The sequence below is a fragment of the Caretta caretta genome, chromosome 10 (genome assembly GCF_965140235.1).
Source record: "Caretta caretta isolate rCarCar2 chromosome 10, rCarCar1.hap1, whole genome shotgun sequence".
Lineage (NCBI taxonomy): Eukaryota > Metazoa > Chordata > Testudines > Cheloniidae > Caretta > Caretta caretta.
The window spans coordinates 61,171,154-61,190,178 of record NC_134215.1 but is presented as its reverse complement, the minus strand read 5'-3'; the positions used below and the strand labels follow the sequence as shown (position 1 = coordinate 61,190,178).

Here is a 19,025-nt window from a genome sequence, read left to right as displayed (position 1 = left end):
GCAGGACCAATCCCCAATTAAATCATCCCAGCCAGGGCTTTGTCAAGCCTGACCTTAAAAACTTCTAAAGAAGGAGATTCCACCACCTTCCTAGGCAACGCATTACAGTGTTTCACCACCCTCCTAGTGAAAAAGTTTTTCCTAATATCCAACCTAAACCTCCCCCACTGCAACTTGAGACCATTACTCCTTGTCCTGTCCTCTTCCACCACTGAGAATAGTCTAGAACCATCCTCTCTGGAACCACCTCTCAGGTAGTTGAAAGTAGCTATCAAATCCCCCCTCATTCTTCTCTTCTGCAGACTAAACAATCCCAGTTCCCTCAGCCTCTCCTCATAAGTCATGCGTTCCAGACCCCTAATCATTTTTGTTGCCCTTCGCTGGACTCTTTCCAATTTATCCACATCCTTCTTGTAGTGTGGGGCCCAAAACCGGACACAGTACTCCAGATGAGGCCGCACCAATGTCAAATAGAGGGGGACGATCACGTCCCTCGATCTGCTCGCTATGCCCCTACTTATACATCCCAAAATGCCATTGGCCTTCTTGGCAACAAGGGCACACTGCTGACTCATATCCAGCTTCTCGTCCAGTGTCACCCCTAGGTCCTTTTCCGCAGAACTGCTGCCTAGCCGTTCGGTCCCTAGTCTGTAGCTGTGCATTGGGTTCTTCCGTCCTAAGTGCAGGACCCTGCACTTATCCTTATTGAACCTCATCAGATTTCTTTTGACCCAATCCTCCAATTTGTCTAGGTCCCTCTGTATCCTATCCCTGCCCTCCAGCGTATCTACCACTCCTCCCAGTTTAGTATCATCTGCAAATTTGCTGAGAGTGCAATCCACACCATCCTCCAGATCATTTATGAAGATATTGAACAAAACCGGCCCCAGTACCAACCCCTGGGGCACTCCACTTGACACCGGCTGCCAACTAGACATGGAGCCATTGATCACTACCCGTTGAGCCCGACAATCTAGCCAACTTTCTACCCACCTTATAGTGCATTCATCCAGCCCGTACTTCTTTAACTTGCTGACAAGAATACTGTGGGAGACTGTGTCAAAAGCTTTGCTATAGTCAAGAAATAATACATCCACTGCTTTCCCTTCATCCACAGAACCAGTAATCTCATCATAGAAGGCGATTAGATTAGTCAGGCATGACCTTCCCTTGGTGAATCCATGCTGACTGTTCCTGATCACTTTCCTCTCCTCTAAGTGCTTCAGGATTGATTCTTTGAGGACCTGCTCCATGATTTTTCCAGGGACTGAAGTGAGGCTGACTGGTCTGTAGCTCCCAGGATCCTCCTTCTTCCCTTTTTTAAAGATTGGCACTACATTAGCCTTTTTCCAGTCATCCAGAACTTCCCCCGTTCGCCACGAGTTTTCAAAGATAATGGCCAATGGTTCTGCAAACTGTGCTAACTGGGTGTGCATTCTCAACACACCACCATATGTGTAGACCTACCCTAAGAGCTCTGCTGACCAGTACAAAGGGTGGAGGTCTATGAACTTTCTCCGAAATTGGTTTGGGTTGGCAGTGCCAGCCCAGAGCAGTTCTTGTGCTCAGGGGACCACCCGTACCCCTTGTCCATCTGCACAGGAGCCAGTCACAGTCCATCTGCACAGGAGCCTTTCTCCTCCCCTCTGTGCCCATGAGCAGCTCTAATGCATGGAGTTTTATCACTGAACATAAGTCCATGTCAGAATCAAATTATTGGCAAGTTTGACTTTGGTTCTCAATCTTAACATACTGCAGGCATCTGAGACCAAGAGCTTTTGTGTTCCAGGTTTTCTTGAGAATGTTGCTTTGGAGTGACATGCAAACATATTGCACTCAGTGGGAGGATATGCCCCCCATTTACCTCTGTTCTATTTACACTTAAATTATCTCTGAGCTTTATCTTGAACACATCAACCCCTACTTAATTATAGCACTATTGCAGCCAAGTGCAAATTGAATTGGGCCCAATTATTTTCTTTTTTTAAATACATATTATTTGATAGGCCAGATTGTCGTCTGATGTAAAAAGGCATAGCTCCATTGAGTTGCAGGGAGTTATGGCAGGTTACACCAGTTGATGATTAGGCCCACAGTTTTTTTGTTTTTCTAATCTACTAGGTCCAAGGATAACTGGTTGCACATTATCTACAGATATTTTTTTTAAATAATGAATCTAAAGATATACTGCTTGCCCCAAATAAGTTGAGGTGGTTTTGACTCTTTAGTGCTCAAGTGATTTCTCCCAAGGCCTGCCATAAACACTTGCACCTTAAACATATGCCATGAAATCTATTCAGGCAGCTGCCCAGGAGCTAATTAAACCCTGCCCATGCCACTGAAGTCAAATCACATTACTGCAAAGAATAAATTACTTATATTTTCTATTAATCAGATTTTCTTTTCTTTTAATTTCCTTGTGTTCCTTAAAATTAAATGTCTTTCATCTGCTCAAAAGTACAATTTACCTGAGTCAAAGGTGGTCTGTAAATAAAATGCTAAATATATCATTTGTTTCAAATTATCCTTCTGACATTTTCTTTGTTGCATAAAATTATGAGATGAATAAATGTGGATACTTAAAATATGGTGGGGTTTTTTTAGAAATAATACAATCCTATAAGTATCACTTAAGAACCTATTTGCTGGTGCTAAAAATGACCACTTTGCTATCTAAATTCAAAATTTTTGCAAAACCATACGTATTACAAATAATCCTGCTTAATATATTGTATTAAAAGAAGAAAACAAATTAATTACAAAAGCCATTTAAATGGTTTCATGTAAATATATGTCTCATGGTTAAGTTTGAAATCTGTATATTATTGGCACTTTTAAAAATTATAATGTATTTAAAATCTGCTTCAAACTGAGATACTTCTTATTTGATTTACACAATGGATTTCTGCAACCAGGAACTGAGGCAGAATATTACTTGCATTAGTTAGGGGATCAGTTCTGCATTCCTTGTGCACTTAAGCTCGCAGTGATTTTACTGAGAGTTTCAGATGCATAGGGAATGCAGGATCTGGTCCTGATTTCTAGTAGCAAATGGATTGCAACAGAATTATAACTTTGGGTCTCCATCCTGCCCCCCTTCAAATCAGTGGTCAAAATCTTAATGAACCTGAAGTGCACAACAACCATGGGGGTGTGTGTGTGTGTAATTTTAAAAAAAATCTAGACTAGAAGATCACAGTTGTCCCTTATGGCTTTTATAATCTATTAACTTCTCCCCCTGCTTCCCTCTTGTCAGAATTGGGAATGAGTAATGAAACCTAGCCATTGAGATCAGCCATTTAAATTAGACTGTTGGATAAGAATTGCTTCTTAATATTGGGCATACTACAGAAATTGGAGGGCTGGTATAAATAAGATGTTATGATAATCCTATTAAATGCTTTAGCTTCTATCCTAAGAAAGTAAAGATTGGTTACAGTGTCAGGAAATAGCTCTGTAGATGATAACAGGGAAAACCAAGTGTGTCCTGTGAAAATTGGTTTCTGAATAGAAATAAGGATTTTGTCCACTGGGACAAAATGTAATTGTGTGCTATATGAACAGTTCCTGCTTCCAGTGATCTGATACCTTATTGTTATAATTAAAAAGAATTAGCTTTTTTGTTGGGGGGCTTTTAAATTTAGCCTTGAGTTAAAAGAACACATTTCTTCTTTTCGTTTTCCCATCTGGCTTGCTGGGAAGTCCAATATAATTGGCCCTGAAGGGAGCTTTCAGTTATATCCTAAAATAGACTCCGCTTACTCGCTAGTATGCTCTGCTTTACAAACCACTGTTGCTTGGGAGGATGTTAAAGAAAAGTTGTCTGTAAATAAATTGATTTAGTTTCCCTTCTAGAGCCCAAATCCAAACATTTCTATGCAGCAGGACAGGATACCTCAGAGAATGGTAATGAGCTATGGAGTTTATTACCCTTACAATAGGTCAGTAGTGCAAGTCTAGCCCTAATGGGTAATGATGAAAACTTACTATCTGATAGACATTCAGTGGGCTACAGCTCTAGCAAACTGTGGTCTCAGTACAGTTGCTGGTGGATAAGTGTGTCTATCACAACACACACACCGTGCTTGCTATTAATTCGCACACTTTTTAGGGGAAAAAAAACAAACAAACCCCAGAGAAGCCGAACACTGAACTATCACCCTCTCACCCACAAAGGTTAACCTTCAAATCTAAGGTTGAGTCTCATCAGTGGGAGGAATGTGAAGCACTTTGCATTGCTAGCCCCTCCTGCACTGCTAGCTACATGGAAAAAGATAGGTCAGCTATGCCCAGCCTGCCAATCAAACATCTTTCACAAATACAAATATCTCATTAATACAACAAAGAGAGTTAATTTCTATAGATGATCTGGGTGAGTGAGATAACTTTGGGACTAAAATGGTAATCCAAGAAGAAATTTCTAATAAAACTCAGTGCTTCTGAAAAACCTGAGCATGTGAAGTGAGAGAAGCGGCAGGGCAGTTCATATTGTTGAGTTAAATGGCCATTTTCACAGTTGGCATAAGGAGTCAACTTTGGTTCAGACACACTGCTTGTGTATGTTTGTAGTCAAGCATGTAGTTATAAAGGAAACCATTGTGATGGGTGGACGTCCTGAGACCTCCGCTACGTGTGGCTAATATTCTTCACTTGTTTAGTGATGTCTTGTGTATTTGATTGATCATGCAAGTACATTGTTTCTGTACAAAAGTCAAGAAATTTGGAGGTGAGTGCCATGGCAACCTTTACTATTCCCCCCCTTTGTACACATGCTTTATGATAGGATTGCTTGTAATATGTGAGAGAGCGGAAATAGGAGCTGCAGTATGGTGCCAGAGAGCCTTGTTCTGTGGACTCTAATTACTAACAAGAGATGGGTCAGAGCTGCAAACCTTGGATCTGGACTTGAGCTTCCTGAGAATTCAGGTTTGGCTCAGGCACATCTCTCTACTAACCAGGCTCAAACATATTTTAATGTTAAAAATCAAACATAATCAGACAGGTTAGACTCTCTAAACAACTAGACGGACATGGCTGCCTTTGGCCTCCATCATGCACGTACCTAAGCACATGCTTAATTTTAAGCACATTAGTTGTTCCATTTAAACCAATGGACTTAAAACAAAGCATGGGCATGTTTTCAGGATGGGGATTAATTGCACCTTCCTGTGGCTACCACACTGTCTGTGCTAGTACATCCGCATTATATGTATTTGAGTTTGATCTACTGTGTAGAAGCTATATTGGCTTTGAAACATAGAATATGTCTAAAATGTGAGGGATAGTTTTGTAGTGAAAGTATGCTGAGCAGTGCTTATCCTATAGAAAAAAATCCAAATGATTTAGAGAGCACGTATAAAGCGTGCATACTCCTTGCAAAAAACAATGCAAAGTTTGTGAAGGTGACAATTATAACAATGCAAATTTATATCTACAAAATACATAATACAAACTTTGTGCGTGTGAAAGAGAAACTTATTGATGGAAAGATGTGATATACATAATTTAGTACAAGGAAACGATAAGCATTTTAAATATTTGAAAAAATGAAATAAACATACATTTTCCATCGTAAATTTTTATATCTGATAGTGGACATGAAAAGTACTGTATGACTATGAAACTGATTGTATAATATATAATACATTTAAAAAGCACACAATTAAATTATGATAGTGATTATTGGCCTTCCTTTTTTAGTTTCCTGTGTCTGCATGGTAGAACAGAATAGTTAGAATATAATAATTTTAATATATCCATTAAATGACTGAAGAGCAATTTTATTTTTCTTTGTGAACAAAGCCTTAGTCTACATCCGAAATCACCACTTTTTATGAACATTCTGTCCTACCTTAATAAAATACCTTTGCATTCATTAGTATTAGTAAATGTATCAGAGCTGGACATTAGATTTGAACATCATTAAGTGCTAGTTTATAAAATAACCATAAACATCTTTAACGACTAAAAAGTCTTGTGTGAGTAGCTGTGGTTCATTATATATTAAAACATCTTTGCACTTGTCAAAGTATACGGTCATAGCAATCACATTAAAGAAAACTAAACATATATGTTACTCAGCTTCTGTTGTTCCTTTCATTTCTACTTTAGCAAGCTAGAATTGTAAGATTTTTTTCATAACTTTACACATTTTCTTGGAGACTGTTTTATCTAACCTTTATTCCCCCTCTTCCTGGTTCTCTTTCAGATAGCAGTTCTGTGGATGAAAAGGTTTAAAATCACATATTTCCTTAAGGGGTTGTGTATTTTGTTGATGTTTGTTTGTGACTTATTTGATCTGTTTGGTTCCTTCATTTTAGTTGTGAAATGTGCATGTTTCCCAGCTTTCCATTCTTTTGTTCTCCTTTGAGTGTATTCCAAATGTGTTGCATTTATAAACAGGATAGCCTCACTGTTGTGCTTATCTTATAAAATCATAGTTGCCAATACAGGGGTCTGCTACTGTCAAACATGGTGTCTGGATTTTTGCCTCTGACTAGTTATCATCTACACTGCACATACTCTGGGATTTAAAGGGCAGCGATATTTGGGAGGCAATATCTGATCTCTTCTCCGGGGTTTTACCAGTGTTTTTCACTAAATGCTGAATGCTAATCACATGTATTTCAAAGCAAAAATTAATGTAGCTTTGGCCTGGAGCTGACCCTGCTTGACATTTTTCATATTAGGTGTTATATGTACGATACAGTTAAATTCTATCCAAAATCTCTTGGCAGAAATTGAGTAATTAAGCTTTTTTTTATTCTTCATTAAAGGCTCGAATAGTAAGTGGAAGTTCTTTGGATGCTTCCAAGTTTTATGCAATCCAGGCATTTGGTGGGTAAGTACAGTTATGACCATGCACTTTGTTATATATGCAACTCTGTTTCTTAATATTATTCTTAATATCACTCTTTGAAGTTTATAATTGTGTTCAAATGTTCTGAGAAAATTGAACTTTTTGCATTGTAACAAGAATAAGAACTAACAGATTTCACTGTCCTATATCTTTTTCCATAAGTCCTCCAAAACCAAAAGAAATTGATGAAATGTTCAGCTGGACAAGTTCACCAAGAATAAAAAAAATCTGTTATTTTAAATCTTTATATATCAAATGTTCTTTACAAAGCCATAGAGTATATGTCAGTCTTAAATCTGCATTTTAGGAAACTGACTGGCTTTGCAATATGCTTCTAATATTCGAGATCAAGAAAATGACAGGAAAAGTGTGTTGTCTTGTTGCTGAAGAAAATGAATATAGCAGCTTATACATTTAAGGCTATTTTATTCTTGCTGGAGTCATCTGAAATTCCAGTCTAGGGACTTCCTTCTCCTTTTCCTTCTGTTCTGAATCCCATTCTTCACTTTGAGTTGCATACCTTTTCTTTAAAAAAGGTAATTTCACTGCGAAAGCATATGGATGCTGTATATCAGCTATACACTTCAAACTATCAAGAATTATACATTGTTCTCCTGCTAGTGTGGGCAGGAAGAGTTTTTCATGGTAACATTCTGCTTCAGATTTAAGGTACTGAGACAAAAATTAGCTAATTTACTTTAAATGTTTCCCTTTGGTCTTCTGTGAGTTAAACTATATACTATATAAGGTAGCCTAGATACCATTATTTTTCACCTCAATTTCCTCTGCCCTCTTTTCTGGATACACGGGAATAATTGAACTTCAGTTCATTTGTTTAATGTATTTCTCAGAATGCTGTAAAAGAAATAATTACAGTAATACTTAACTACAGTAATTCATTTTATTTAGTTTACTTTATTATTGTTGCTAGACAATTCTGTACAGATAAATGAGCATCATCTAACTTTGAGTGGGTTCGGTAATTCCTTTATCATGCTTTAGAAGTTTTTTCTTTTGGGGTGGTAATAATTCCACCAAGACAACAAAAAATAGTAGTGAATGTTTAAAAATATAAATAATTTTAAGAGAGAGAAATATCAAGGACAATTAATTTAGTTTATTTGAAGGAAATTGATATATTTAAGTTGATTGATAACAGGTGAGAGCTAAGATTTTGTCAGGACCATATCTCCTAATCAGCATCATTCTATCTATTTTATCTAATCTAATCTATCATGCCAAAACATCCTGCTTCTCAGATAGGGCTTTCCAGTGCTCTCCTGCACTGGCTCCTCCCCTCTCTCTGAAATTCTGCAGAAGCTAGAAGCAGTACTTAACTGATGAGACTTTTGCTTTTGATACAAAGTCTGTCTCAGTCCAGTGGCCTCGCATAACATTGGCTATGGAAGACCCCAGGGTACCTCGAAGGTGGAGACTAGCTTAGCACGCCCAGATCTCTGTCCACAATGACCCTGCTTCTAGATACCATCTCCAGTTCCAGAGCTCAGTAGGTTGACAAATCATCCGATAGGTCACTAGCCAGAAGATTTAGCCGACTTGTTGGCAGTGCTCAAAGAACTTAGGCCTGGTGTGCGTGGGGAGTCAAAGTATCTTGGAAGTTCCCAACATGTAAGAATTTGGAGATGCTCAATTTTTGTGTGGACAATGTTGAAAAAATCAGTCTGTGCAATTATTGCACAATTTTCAGCTTCATTATTTCGCAGCAGAGGACTGATGTATTTACAGTAGTTGACAAAAATGCCAAGATACTAAAATCTTATAAAAATGAATTGTTTCAGAGGAAAGATTTCTATTGCAGAGGCCACAAAACTATTGACCAAACAAATCATATGGCACCAGACTTTCAATAAACACGAGGCTCATAAACGTTTGCTATACTGGACTTTTAGAGATATTTAATTCATTTGTTTCTTTATTCTCAGCAGTATTTTGAGTGTTGGACAGCCTTCTGGATTCACCATCTGGATTCTGTTTTCTTTTAGGCTGTATCTAATTTTACCTGTGTTAATGGGACTATAGTAGGGCCTTGATCTGTTTGTACTGTTGGAGCTTATTGATGCTCACTGAGGTACCACTCAGAAATAAAACTGGAAGAGTGATCATATATTTTGAGTTTTGGCTGATATTAGTTTTGCAGTTCCATCTGGAAAAAATTCATACTTAAACAGATTGAGAAAACTCCCATCGTTTTCTAGATGTGTGTGTGTGTGTGTGGTCAAATTCTACCAATTTCTTTCATATCATATATATCTTGGTTTTTGGTGGGTGGTGTGAGCAGATCTGGACTGGATTGTTTGATGACTAAAATAATACTTTGTCTAGTATCTGGGCCTATACTTCAGTGTTGTGCTGTTTGTTTGTTTGTTCCAGTTGCCTCATCCTGACTTCCATATGCACAAAACCTCCCTCATGTTTACCATATCTGAAAGTATACTGATTGCTTTTTCTGAATGGGAACAGTATTATCTGAAACAACTTTTTTCCTGTTGACATATCAGTGACCTAAATATTTATCCTAAAGATTATTCCATAATGAATTAATTATCCATGAAAATATTCACCATAAATGGAATTATTCACCAGTATGCCTGTGTTAATGTAACTCTTGTAGTAGACCCTTCATTGAGTAGATGTGCTGTCATCAAGAGGTTAGAATAAAAAGAAAACAGTAGGATTGTAGTAAATTGTGTCATTGTGTACATCAGAACACAGAAGCGGGCATGTGACATACCTGCATGCACATACCCCACCCATTTAGAGGTTTTGAGTTTATTTTGCTTTCTGAAGTTGTAATTAATTGAACAATAATGGACAGGGTTTTGCTGGAGTATCACATGATAGTTGGTTGACCTTAGAATAAGTGAAAATCAGCCACACAAAGATTTCAGCATTGTTTATCATCAGTGTTACTTTGTTTATTCTTAGGACATGAAATGGATAATCATGATTAATGCCTGAGCAGTGAAATTGTTAGTGAATTTCCCAAACATTTTCTTGGTCATTATTAGTATACTCAATGCCAAATATAATAAATAATGCTGATGGGATGTGGCTGGGATCCCAAAATAAGTAATTTTAATCAATAGATATGTTACCGTACTTATAACTAAATGTGTAGTTAGCATCTCTCTGAAACAAGTACAGTTTCTTAGGATTTGCAGTTCAGAAACTTCTGTGTTTGTAGCCCCTTATTTCTCATCCATATTAATATCATATCTGAAATGTTACAAGTACATAACTAATATATTTATAAAATATACTTTAATAAAACTGAAGTTAGTTTCTAATTCTCTTCATTTTCTCTTCTTTGGCACTGATCCTGCAGACACACATGGGCTTAGTTTTCTGCATGTGAGTGGTCCCACTGAAGCCAATGGAATTGCTTATGTACAAGATTAAAGATACATATGAGGGTTTGTAGGATCTGTGCCTAAATTTGCATACTTTGTATATTTTTTCCCTGGCTCCTTTATCTTATGCACCTTCATTACTTGTTGGAAGGCAATTTTTTTGTTTACTGATACAGTATAACTTCCTTTGGTTATGAAGTAGGTCTTTCACCATTTTGAATAGTGCTATGAATCATTCAGGTGCCACTTAACTGCAAAGCATGCCCAGAAGATTTGGATTATGGTGATGTACGGCACTTCTTTGATTAACTTTAACTTTAAAAGTGATCATCTTTTCCCACTGTTTACCTCCTTTGAATCTAGTCTATGTAGTTCATCTCCATAGCATTCATCACTTCTGAAGAGTCATCTATTAACCATTTGTATGCTTCAGCTAATGGATAAGTATTATATGGATTAATAAATAAGTCTTAACAACTTTGGAAATTCACAGTTCCTGATACTAAAGTGTTAATTTTGAGAAGCAGTGCTGGCTTTTTTGTTTTGCATGTTCCCCTCCTCTTAAATATTCACCTCTGCACCCATCAATTGGAATCATGCTTTCACTTATCAGTGCAGATGGAAGAACTATTCATAGCAAATAATTTATTCCATGAATGTAGCCGTTCTTTGGGGTTTGTGAATTTTTTATCTGACATTGATTTAACAAATGTGTTAATGATTCAGAAGTGTTGGACAAACATATACAAATGTACTTCATCCTAAGGGATGTTCATGAACTATTTGGTCTTCAGCTATTTGCTGTTTGTTGTGGTATATGAGTGATTATATAGCTCACATGATATTGTTTCTGCTCCTTGATTGGATGGCTGAAACTTTTATGAACAGAATGGGAAATTGGAGATTTTAAGGTGGAGATGCAAACACACATACTTGCACAATCACAGTCACACAAATATTCAAGACTTTTGCTTTTCACAAATATCCTTCGGAACAACCTACCTATTGTACTGAATGTTCACAGAAAACAAATGTAAGTGGTTGTGAATACTGTCAAATGTTTTGGTTTGAAATGATGTGTTTGAATACTTTCCTGAAGTATTTCCCAAGCTCTCATTTACAAAGCAATGTGGAAATACTGTGGGAGTTCTTAGGTTTTGGCCTTTCTCAAGGTTTGTGGTATTATTCTAATGTGAATGTTTCCCTTGTTCCTTGCATATGAAGGATGTGTGTTGTTCTTTTATTTCTATTGCTCATTTGGGCCAAAAGAATATCCTATTATATGTTTTTAAAATTCTGCTAGCATCCTGCACTGCAGAGATTTATTTTCATTATTTTAATTGAGTATATGTATCCCCTGTGTCCATAAAGTTGTTTATTCTTGATTTGTATATGCTTCTATGTATGGAGCATGGGAATTTTTTTGTGTTAGAGATGCTGTGGGTACTTGCTCTGAATTTCATGTACAACAAAGCAGAAAGTTATTTGCCAGTCCATGGGAAGGGGGGGTGACTATTTTGCTGTTTGCCCCCTTACCTACCCATAGGCCTGTGACATTTCTTCACTGATCATACTTTTCAGTAATATCTCCTCAAATCTCCTCAAATACTTCTTAACTTTACTTTTTTGGAAGATATTTTGCTGATGTTGAAATGCTAATTCACAAAGAACATCCTTCCTGAATCGGTACTTGTGTAAATTACATTTGGGGATAGCGGATAAAAGGAGCATCTGCTGGATTTTTTGTTTAAATTGTTCATGCATATCGAGTGTAGTTTCTGTTTGATTCTTTTCTGGAGAGATGCTGTCTTTGGTTTCACCTGGGTGCCTGATGGCAAGGATGTCAGAGAATGATCATTTTACAGTTTGGCCTAATCCATTTTGGAGTTTGGCAATGGTGCACAGATGGAGCAATGCACAGACGTTTATACATTTACCTTTTCTTAGATGACATCTTGAATACAGTGAATCTTTAACTTATTTGATTTCCATTGTGGTAACAGCTCCAATAGAAATATTGGAAGGCATGGAAAAATCCATAGAATCAAGCATCTATACCAAGTGAACTAACACAGCCTGTGCTATAAAGAAGGTCAGACTAGATGATCTAATGGCCCCTTCTGGCCTTAAATTCTATTAAACTATGAAACAGATAAAGAATATCACTTGAAGTTTCTATTCTGTCTCAGATATTCAAAACCTTTATTTTTTTGGACCAGAAGATTGAGTGCTGTTCTTTCTATGTCAGGGATGCAATACCATGCTCTCGGTGTCCCTACACCTGTGACTGATGCTAGGACTGGAAGACAAGGGATAGATCACTTGATAATTGCCCTGTTCTATTTATTCCCTCTGAAGCATCTGGCATTGACCACTGATGAAGACAGCATACTGGGCCAGATGGACCACTGGCCTCAACCAGTATGGCCATTTTTATGTTCTTATGTCATAATGCACAGGTCCTCTGATGAACATAGTGTTTAATGGTCCATGGTCACACACACAAATATTGATGCTTCTTTGTTAGACTTGGCAACTGCATTCTGTATGTTGGCACTGATAATTTAGCTATTTAATTCAGTATTTTCTTGTTTTTCTGAACGAAAAGTGCATCATGTGCAATCTAGTTCAGTATATATTAACTGTTAAAGGCAGTTTTCAACAGAGCTATCCCAGGATTAAAAATATGATGATAGATGTTAGGGTGATCTTTAAAGTCTGTTCTTTACAAGTGTTAGGTGTATCCTTGTCTCAGTGCATGAGGATTTATGCTGATGAGAGTCATATTTCTTAATTCATACTCTTCAGGATGGAAATATTTCAGTAATGAGACAGGAAAAGGCATGAAATAGTTGTTAGGCATAAGTCTGAAGGCTGAGTGCCATCACTGCATGTAGATATGAATTAATAGAGCCAAGTGCCTTCAATAGATAAATTTTTATAAGAAAAATGTGATATCAAATATTTTTAATCGCAGTATGAAGTGATGAAACTCATCAGTTAAGTCAGGCAGTAAATCCAGCCCAAGTCACAACTTAAACTTTGATTTTTTTTGCAGCAATGAAATGTGCTATATTGCAGACCCGGCTCAAAATTTTGTTAGTCATTTAAAATTCATATCTTTCTCCTAGCTCTTGCTCTCATTGCATTATCCTTTTATATAACATTCCTCTAGATTGCGAACTTTCTGTGCTGATAAATTACTATCTGCAGGTGAAATTCTTCTTTTTTACCTTAGAGGAGACAAAACTGAAACATGATTTGAAACTGTCCCAAACTTCAGGGTATTTAAATTTGAAACCGCAGATACAAACTCACCCTTCTCTTTCAATCAGATGCAAAACCAGAAGGAGCCTCTTTTCAGGTGTGGATATTGCTAGAACTTCTCCAGATTGGTTGTTCTCCTGAGGTTGTAATGCAGTACTGCAGTTGATCTTGCATTATTTCAGACATTTTGAGATGAAATCTCATGACAACAGCTCACTGCCATTGACTCTGAATCAAAACTCTGAACCAAATATAGCACTATAGCCTAGATAAATCTGATCTGGATCCAAACACTGTTTCTTTGTTAGGGTTGCCAGGTGTCCGGTTTCAACTGGAACACCCAGTCGAAAAGGGACCCTCCCTTTTTATTAAATAAAAATACAGTGGCTGTAACATTTGCTAGCAGAGCCATTGCTTTGCACTAACCCTGAAAAAATACTTTCCACCATGTCTCAGCTGTGCCTCTTAATCTCTGAAACTGCCTGTCCTTTGCCTTTTTGGCAGGCATTTGATACTTCTAGCAGTGTTATCAATGCAAATAGCATTGTAACATAAATAAAAATAAATATATCGTGACATTTAAGCTTTTCCTTGACAGTGCAATCAATCGCTGTCCAACCCTAGCAACCTGCTTCTCCTCAAGTCAGAAGCACATCTTAGTATTTATCATTACATTATGAGAAATATTTGAGCAGCCAGTTGAGTCCCATGCTTCAGATTTACGCCGTCTCTAGAGACCCTCCCTTTGAAGGAACCCTGGGTTTAAAATCTATGTTCTTCAGGCTTCTGCTTCTTTTTTTCCTTTGTTCCCCTCTTTCTTCCTCTATCACTGCCACACACACACACACACCCCTACCTTTTTATGTTGTTACTTTTCACATTTTGCTGTCATTTTCCTCCATGTTTTCTACCCCTTCTACTGTCTTAAAAAACTTGGTAGCTGCTTTTTATAACTTTTCTAGATTGTTTGTTTTGTCTCTTTATTTGACATACTGCTTCCACGGGCATGAACAACAGGCGTTTACAAATGTGCATAACAGTGGATCTAAGCGGATTTCACAGAGTAATGTGAAAAGAGCTCTCCCATAAAAGACTGACCCACTCTGTTCTACCCAACCTGTCAGGCAGAACGTGAGGATGTGATAAATGGTAGTGATAAAAGTGATAAAAAAGTGAGGATGTGATAAAAGTTTAGTCTGATAGTCCTCAGACTAAACTTAAGGCATTGTCTCTTTGCAAAGTATAAGATCTTTGGTGTCACTAGGGGAGCATTGTTGAACACGTATAGAAAGTGATATACCTGGCGCATGGGTGGTGCAAAGCGCAGATCATGGCCCAACACTTGCCTTGCCCAGCAGTGTCCTTCACATGCTGGCTGGTCCTTTAATGGAGTTGGGCTCAGCCTTGGCTGTGATCTAGTAATTTACCCCAGCTGATCCTCATCTGAACTCATTTAAAATGAGTGATCCCAGCCATGGAAGGGTCAGAGAGAACTACATAGAGAAGGAAGAGAATTCAATGAGTGGAAGAGACTCAGGAGAGAAGAGGCAGGGAGTTCCTACTCTCTAGGAGAGGCCTGGTGAAGGCAGGCAGAAAAGGGCCACAGGGATGGAGTTAGTTCCTCTGTTGGGCCCTGGAAAAGGGGCAGGGCACTGTGAGACAGTCCTGGAGTTCAGCATTCCAGGGGAGGAGCAAGGAGCTGGGAGGGCCTAGGGAGAAGCCTGGAAACTAGAGGGAGAGGCTGTATTAACCACAGGCTACTGGGAAACAGCGCAAGGCGCTTGGAGGTAGTAAGAGGCCCAGAGAAATAGTAGCACATCTGAAGGATCAGACCCAGCTGTTCAACACAAGGTTCCTGGGCTGGAGCTCAGAGCAGAGGGTGGCTCTTGGTTCCCCCAAGGGAGGGGCATAAAAGCCCTAACACAAAAACTATTAAGCCCAGATGAGGGTGAGGACTGAGCCAAGAGAATGAGTTGAGGAGTAGCCCAAGAAGGGATGCATGGATCTCTGGTAGGGATATTGTTACACCAGAAGGAGTCCAGAGAAGATGCATCTTAGCCAGAGGGCTAAGTCATGGACTAAAACAGGCCATCAAAGGGCCAAAAAGGAGTTCAGCTTGGATGTGAATACTCTTCCAGTCATGACCAGATGCCAGGGGATGCTGAGGTGGTGAGTGGAACCACTTACAACCCTGGTCTCAGGTTGGCAGCACTGGAAGATCAACTCCTTTGCACTTCCTAGTACCTTGATCCTAACTATGACTACCTCCTCCGTGGGTGTGTCTGGGAGTGTAAGTGGCTCCCTTGGCAACCATCGTGAGCACACTTGGGATGGGCTGTAGACTGTTCATTGAAATGTTCCTTGAAATTCAGGGTCTGTGGGATGATGAGGGAAACTCCAGTCAAGTACCCTCCCTTGAGAATGCCATTGCCCCAGTTCCAGACATACACATCTAGTAACGTCTCAGCTCAAGCATTCAAACTGATCTTAAATATTGTGTTAGATAATGGGACTATTTCTAAGATTTCCAGAAAACAAATCATAAAGAGCAGTGTAGATCAAACCCATTACCTTGAATTGCACCCAGGGCTCTTTGGATCAATTGGAAATCCGTGCAATCAATGAGCTATTCAAAACTCTAAGAGCTCTGAATTTGCCCCCTGTGATCCTTCCCTTTCCTCCCTGCAACCCATGTCTTCAAATAATCTCCCTTGTCTCTTCTTTATTCACTGCAACATTCCAATAGGTTCCCATCCTCTCTATTTTCCCCATGAATCTCCAATAGGCTCCTCTCTCCTCCTGGCTCACGAACCTCCAGGAGGAGGACTGTGGCTGTCTTGTGTCTCCTAGAGTATGTAAGGATGTACAAAGGTTTGTGAGACTCTCAGGGAGGAGGTGTAGAGAATTCACGGGAGTATTCTGAGACCTAATGGAGTATTGTTGAGAACACTGGATCTGTAGGAAGGTTGGTGGGTAGAGATCCATGGGTTATGGGGAATGAGAGAGCCACATCCACATTGGTGTTGAAGAGACAGGGAGTCTTTATATGAAGAAATTCAAACCTGAAAGAAGTTTGGTGTTTGAAGGAATGGGAGAAGGTTCAAATGGAGTCATTTCTTCAGAACTGCTTCACACATATCTGTTTAATTAAATCAAGACCTCTAAGAAAATGATTAACCAAAAGTGCTTCAAACTCTGCATTAGCTAATAGGGAAGAGGGGGCAAGCACATAATTTTTCTGCTACTACCACATTATAGGCAATATTTCAATATCGATAGGCATTAAACCACATGTCTGAGTAGTCTGCTGGTAAAGACACTGCTTCAGATAATTCACTCACCCCTACTTGAGTTTTGCCATAAGGAACTCATTAATTTCTATCAAGGAAAACAGACTTTTTTGTCAGCCTACTTAGGATTCTTACCAGGCAGGGTTCCCTTTATGATGAAAATTGCTGATAACATCTTGCCTTTTTGGTCTCATGTTGTTTTGTCATTTATAAGATGATCCATGAAAATGTATCCTTAGTAATCACTGTACAATTAGAAGTGGATTTGAAATGTTGTAATTGGGAATGCATGTTAAACTGTAGGGATGCTTAATGCAGATACGCAACAGAAGAGATTTTAGGACACTAATTAAAGTTAAAAAAAATCAACATTTACTATGTCTTCTCACTTTAATAAGCAATTGTCTCTCACATTCTTATTCTTTGTCTAATTCCTTGTGCAAATGCTTCTAATTGCTCCGATTTTTGCCTATGTAAATTGCTCATTCTTTATTTGATACAACTGCATACCTCCCCCTTCTTGTATTTGGCACTGACTCAGATATTCTGCTAACATCCTTCCATTCTGTTCCCTTCCAACTATTGTATTCGTATTTCTGTGGAATTCCTTCTCTTCATGATTTCTAAATTTCTCTATTTATTTATTTTTTGAGTGAGATAAAACAGCATGTATATCACTTTTGCTTGTCTCTTGCCATACATGCTGCATTTATATTGTATACCAGCGGTCAGCAACCTTTCAGAAGTGGTGTGCCGAGTCTTCATTTATTCACTCTAATTTAAGGTTTCACGTGCCAGTAATACATTTTAACGTTTTTAGAAGGCCTCTTTCTATAAGTCTATAATATATAACTAAGCTATTGTTGTATGTAAAGTAAATAAGGGTTTTAAAATGTTTAAGAAGCTTCATTTAAAATTAAATTAAAACGCAGAGCCCCCCGACCGGTGGCTAGGACCCGGGCAGTGTGAGTGCCACTGAAAATCAGCTCGCGTGCAGCCTTTGGCCCGCGTGCCATAGGTTGCCTACCCATGTTGTATACTATTATCTTTATAATAAAGTTAATCAGAATATTTCTCCACTAACCCCCAAATCATTTCTCTTGCCTAGTGTTTTCAAGTCTGTGACAATAGAGTATAACCCTCTCCTTTTTTTAAAAGTATCCTCATCGCCATTTTCACATTATTTTGCAGTTCTGATTCTAAGCCCTGCCAGAATCCAGAATTCCAAAAATACAGATCTAAACATTTCATGTCCTCTTGACTGCTTCAAATTTATTTCTAATAATGGGTAAAAATGAACTGCTTTATGTATCCCTAGTATCATTAGCGTATTCTTAAGACAGTCAAAATGCTAGCCCTACCTGCTTGGTCATTATCCATATTTCCTCAATTCTTTTTTCCCCTTCCAGTATATTCTCACACTTGTACTTGTTGGTATATGTATATAGGTTTATAACCATTTCACCAAACCAACCTAATTCAAAATCCTTATATTCAAATATCTCAATGGTAGTTTGATGGCAAACTTCTTTTTGCATACCTCATATGTCTAATTCTTTTAGATTATCAAATATAAGAGATAATTATATTCATCAGGCCAAATTCTGCTCTTTGTACTGTCTCAGATTGACCGGGTCAGTGCTATGTCCCTGGTCTTTAAGCATTCTGCTGGGAATAACCTCTTTAGTGTGCAAGACCTCAATGATCCACACTTCAAGGGCAGGCCACACAGCCACAGTAACTCTGGGACTGGGCTTCAGCACTCCCCATTTCCCACCGTGGGCTCCTACATCAAATCCACTTAGTTCAAAGTCATGCAGACACTTTACCATCTTGGGGAGCAGTGTAACCTGGTAAGTATTTACAGTGAAGCAGGACAGCCTTTTTAAAGCAACAGTGGCATTTATTAGTCACTTGGAATACAGCTTGAGAATGTCGTTGGGTTAGCATGGAAAAGCCAAACATAAGACACAGTCCATATTAGTAGAAGCAGTGGCTTCATCAGGCCATGATTCTCTGAGGTCCATCTTCACTCTCTCTGATCTTGTTTGTCTCCCAAGTGCTCCTGCGTGACCAGCTCTTAACACAGCCAGCTGACACCTCATCCTTTTGTTCCGCACTACAAACATGTTCTGTTCAGCTGACTTTGGCTTCCTAGTCATTATGTGTTGATGTTCAGTCAATGGGGCTCCCATTGTCTCTTCCCGATCCTCCATTCATATGTGTTGATTCTGTTCA

General features: G+C 38.5%; 1 protein-coding gene across 2 annotated transcripts in view; it reads left to right on the top strand.

The window, feature by feature from the left end:
• UNC13C (unc-13 homolog C) overlaps positions 1-19,025 on the top strand; it is a 405,344-nt gene that overhangs the window by 54,303 nt on the left and 332,016 nt on the right. For both annotated transcript variants that reach the window (XM_048867013.2, XM_075133069.1), the window contains exons 3-4: positions 6,209-6,231; positions 6,777-6,841. In XM_048867013.2, the coding sequence (XP_048722970.1) occupies positions 6,209-6,231; positions 6,777-6,841 (88 nt within the window). The remainder of the gene's footprint in view (positions 1-6,208; positions 6,232-6,776; positions 6,842-19,025) is intronic.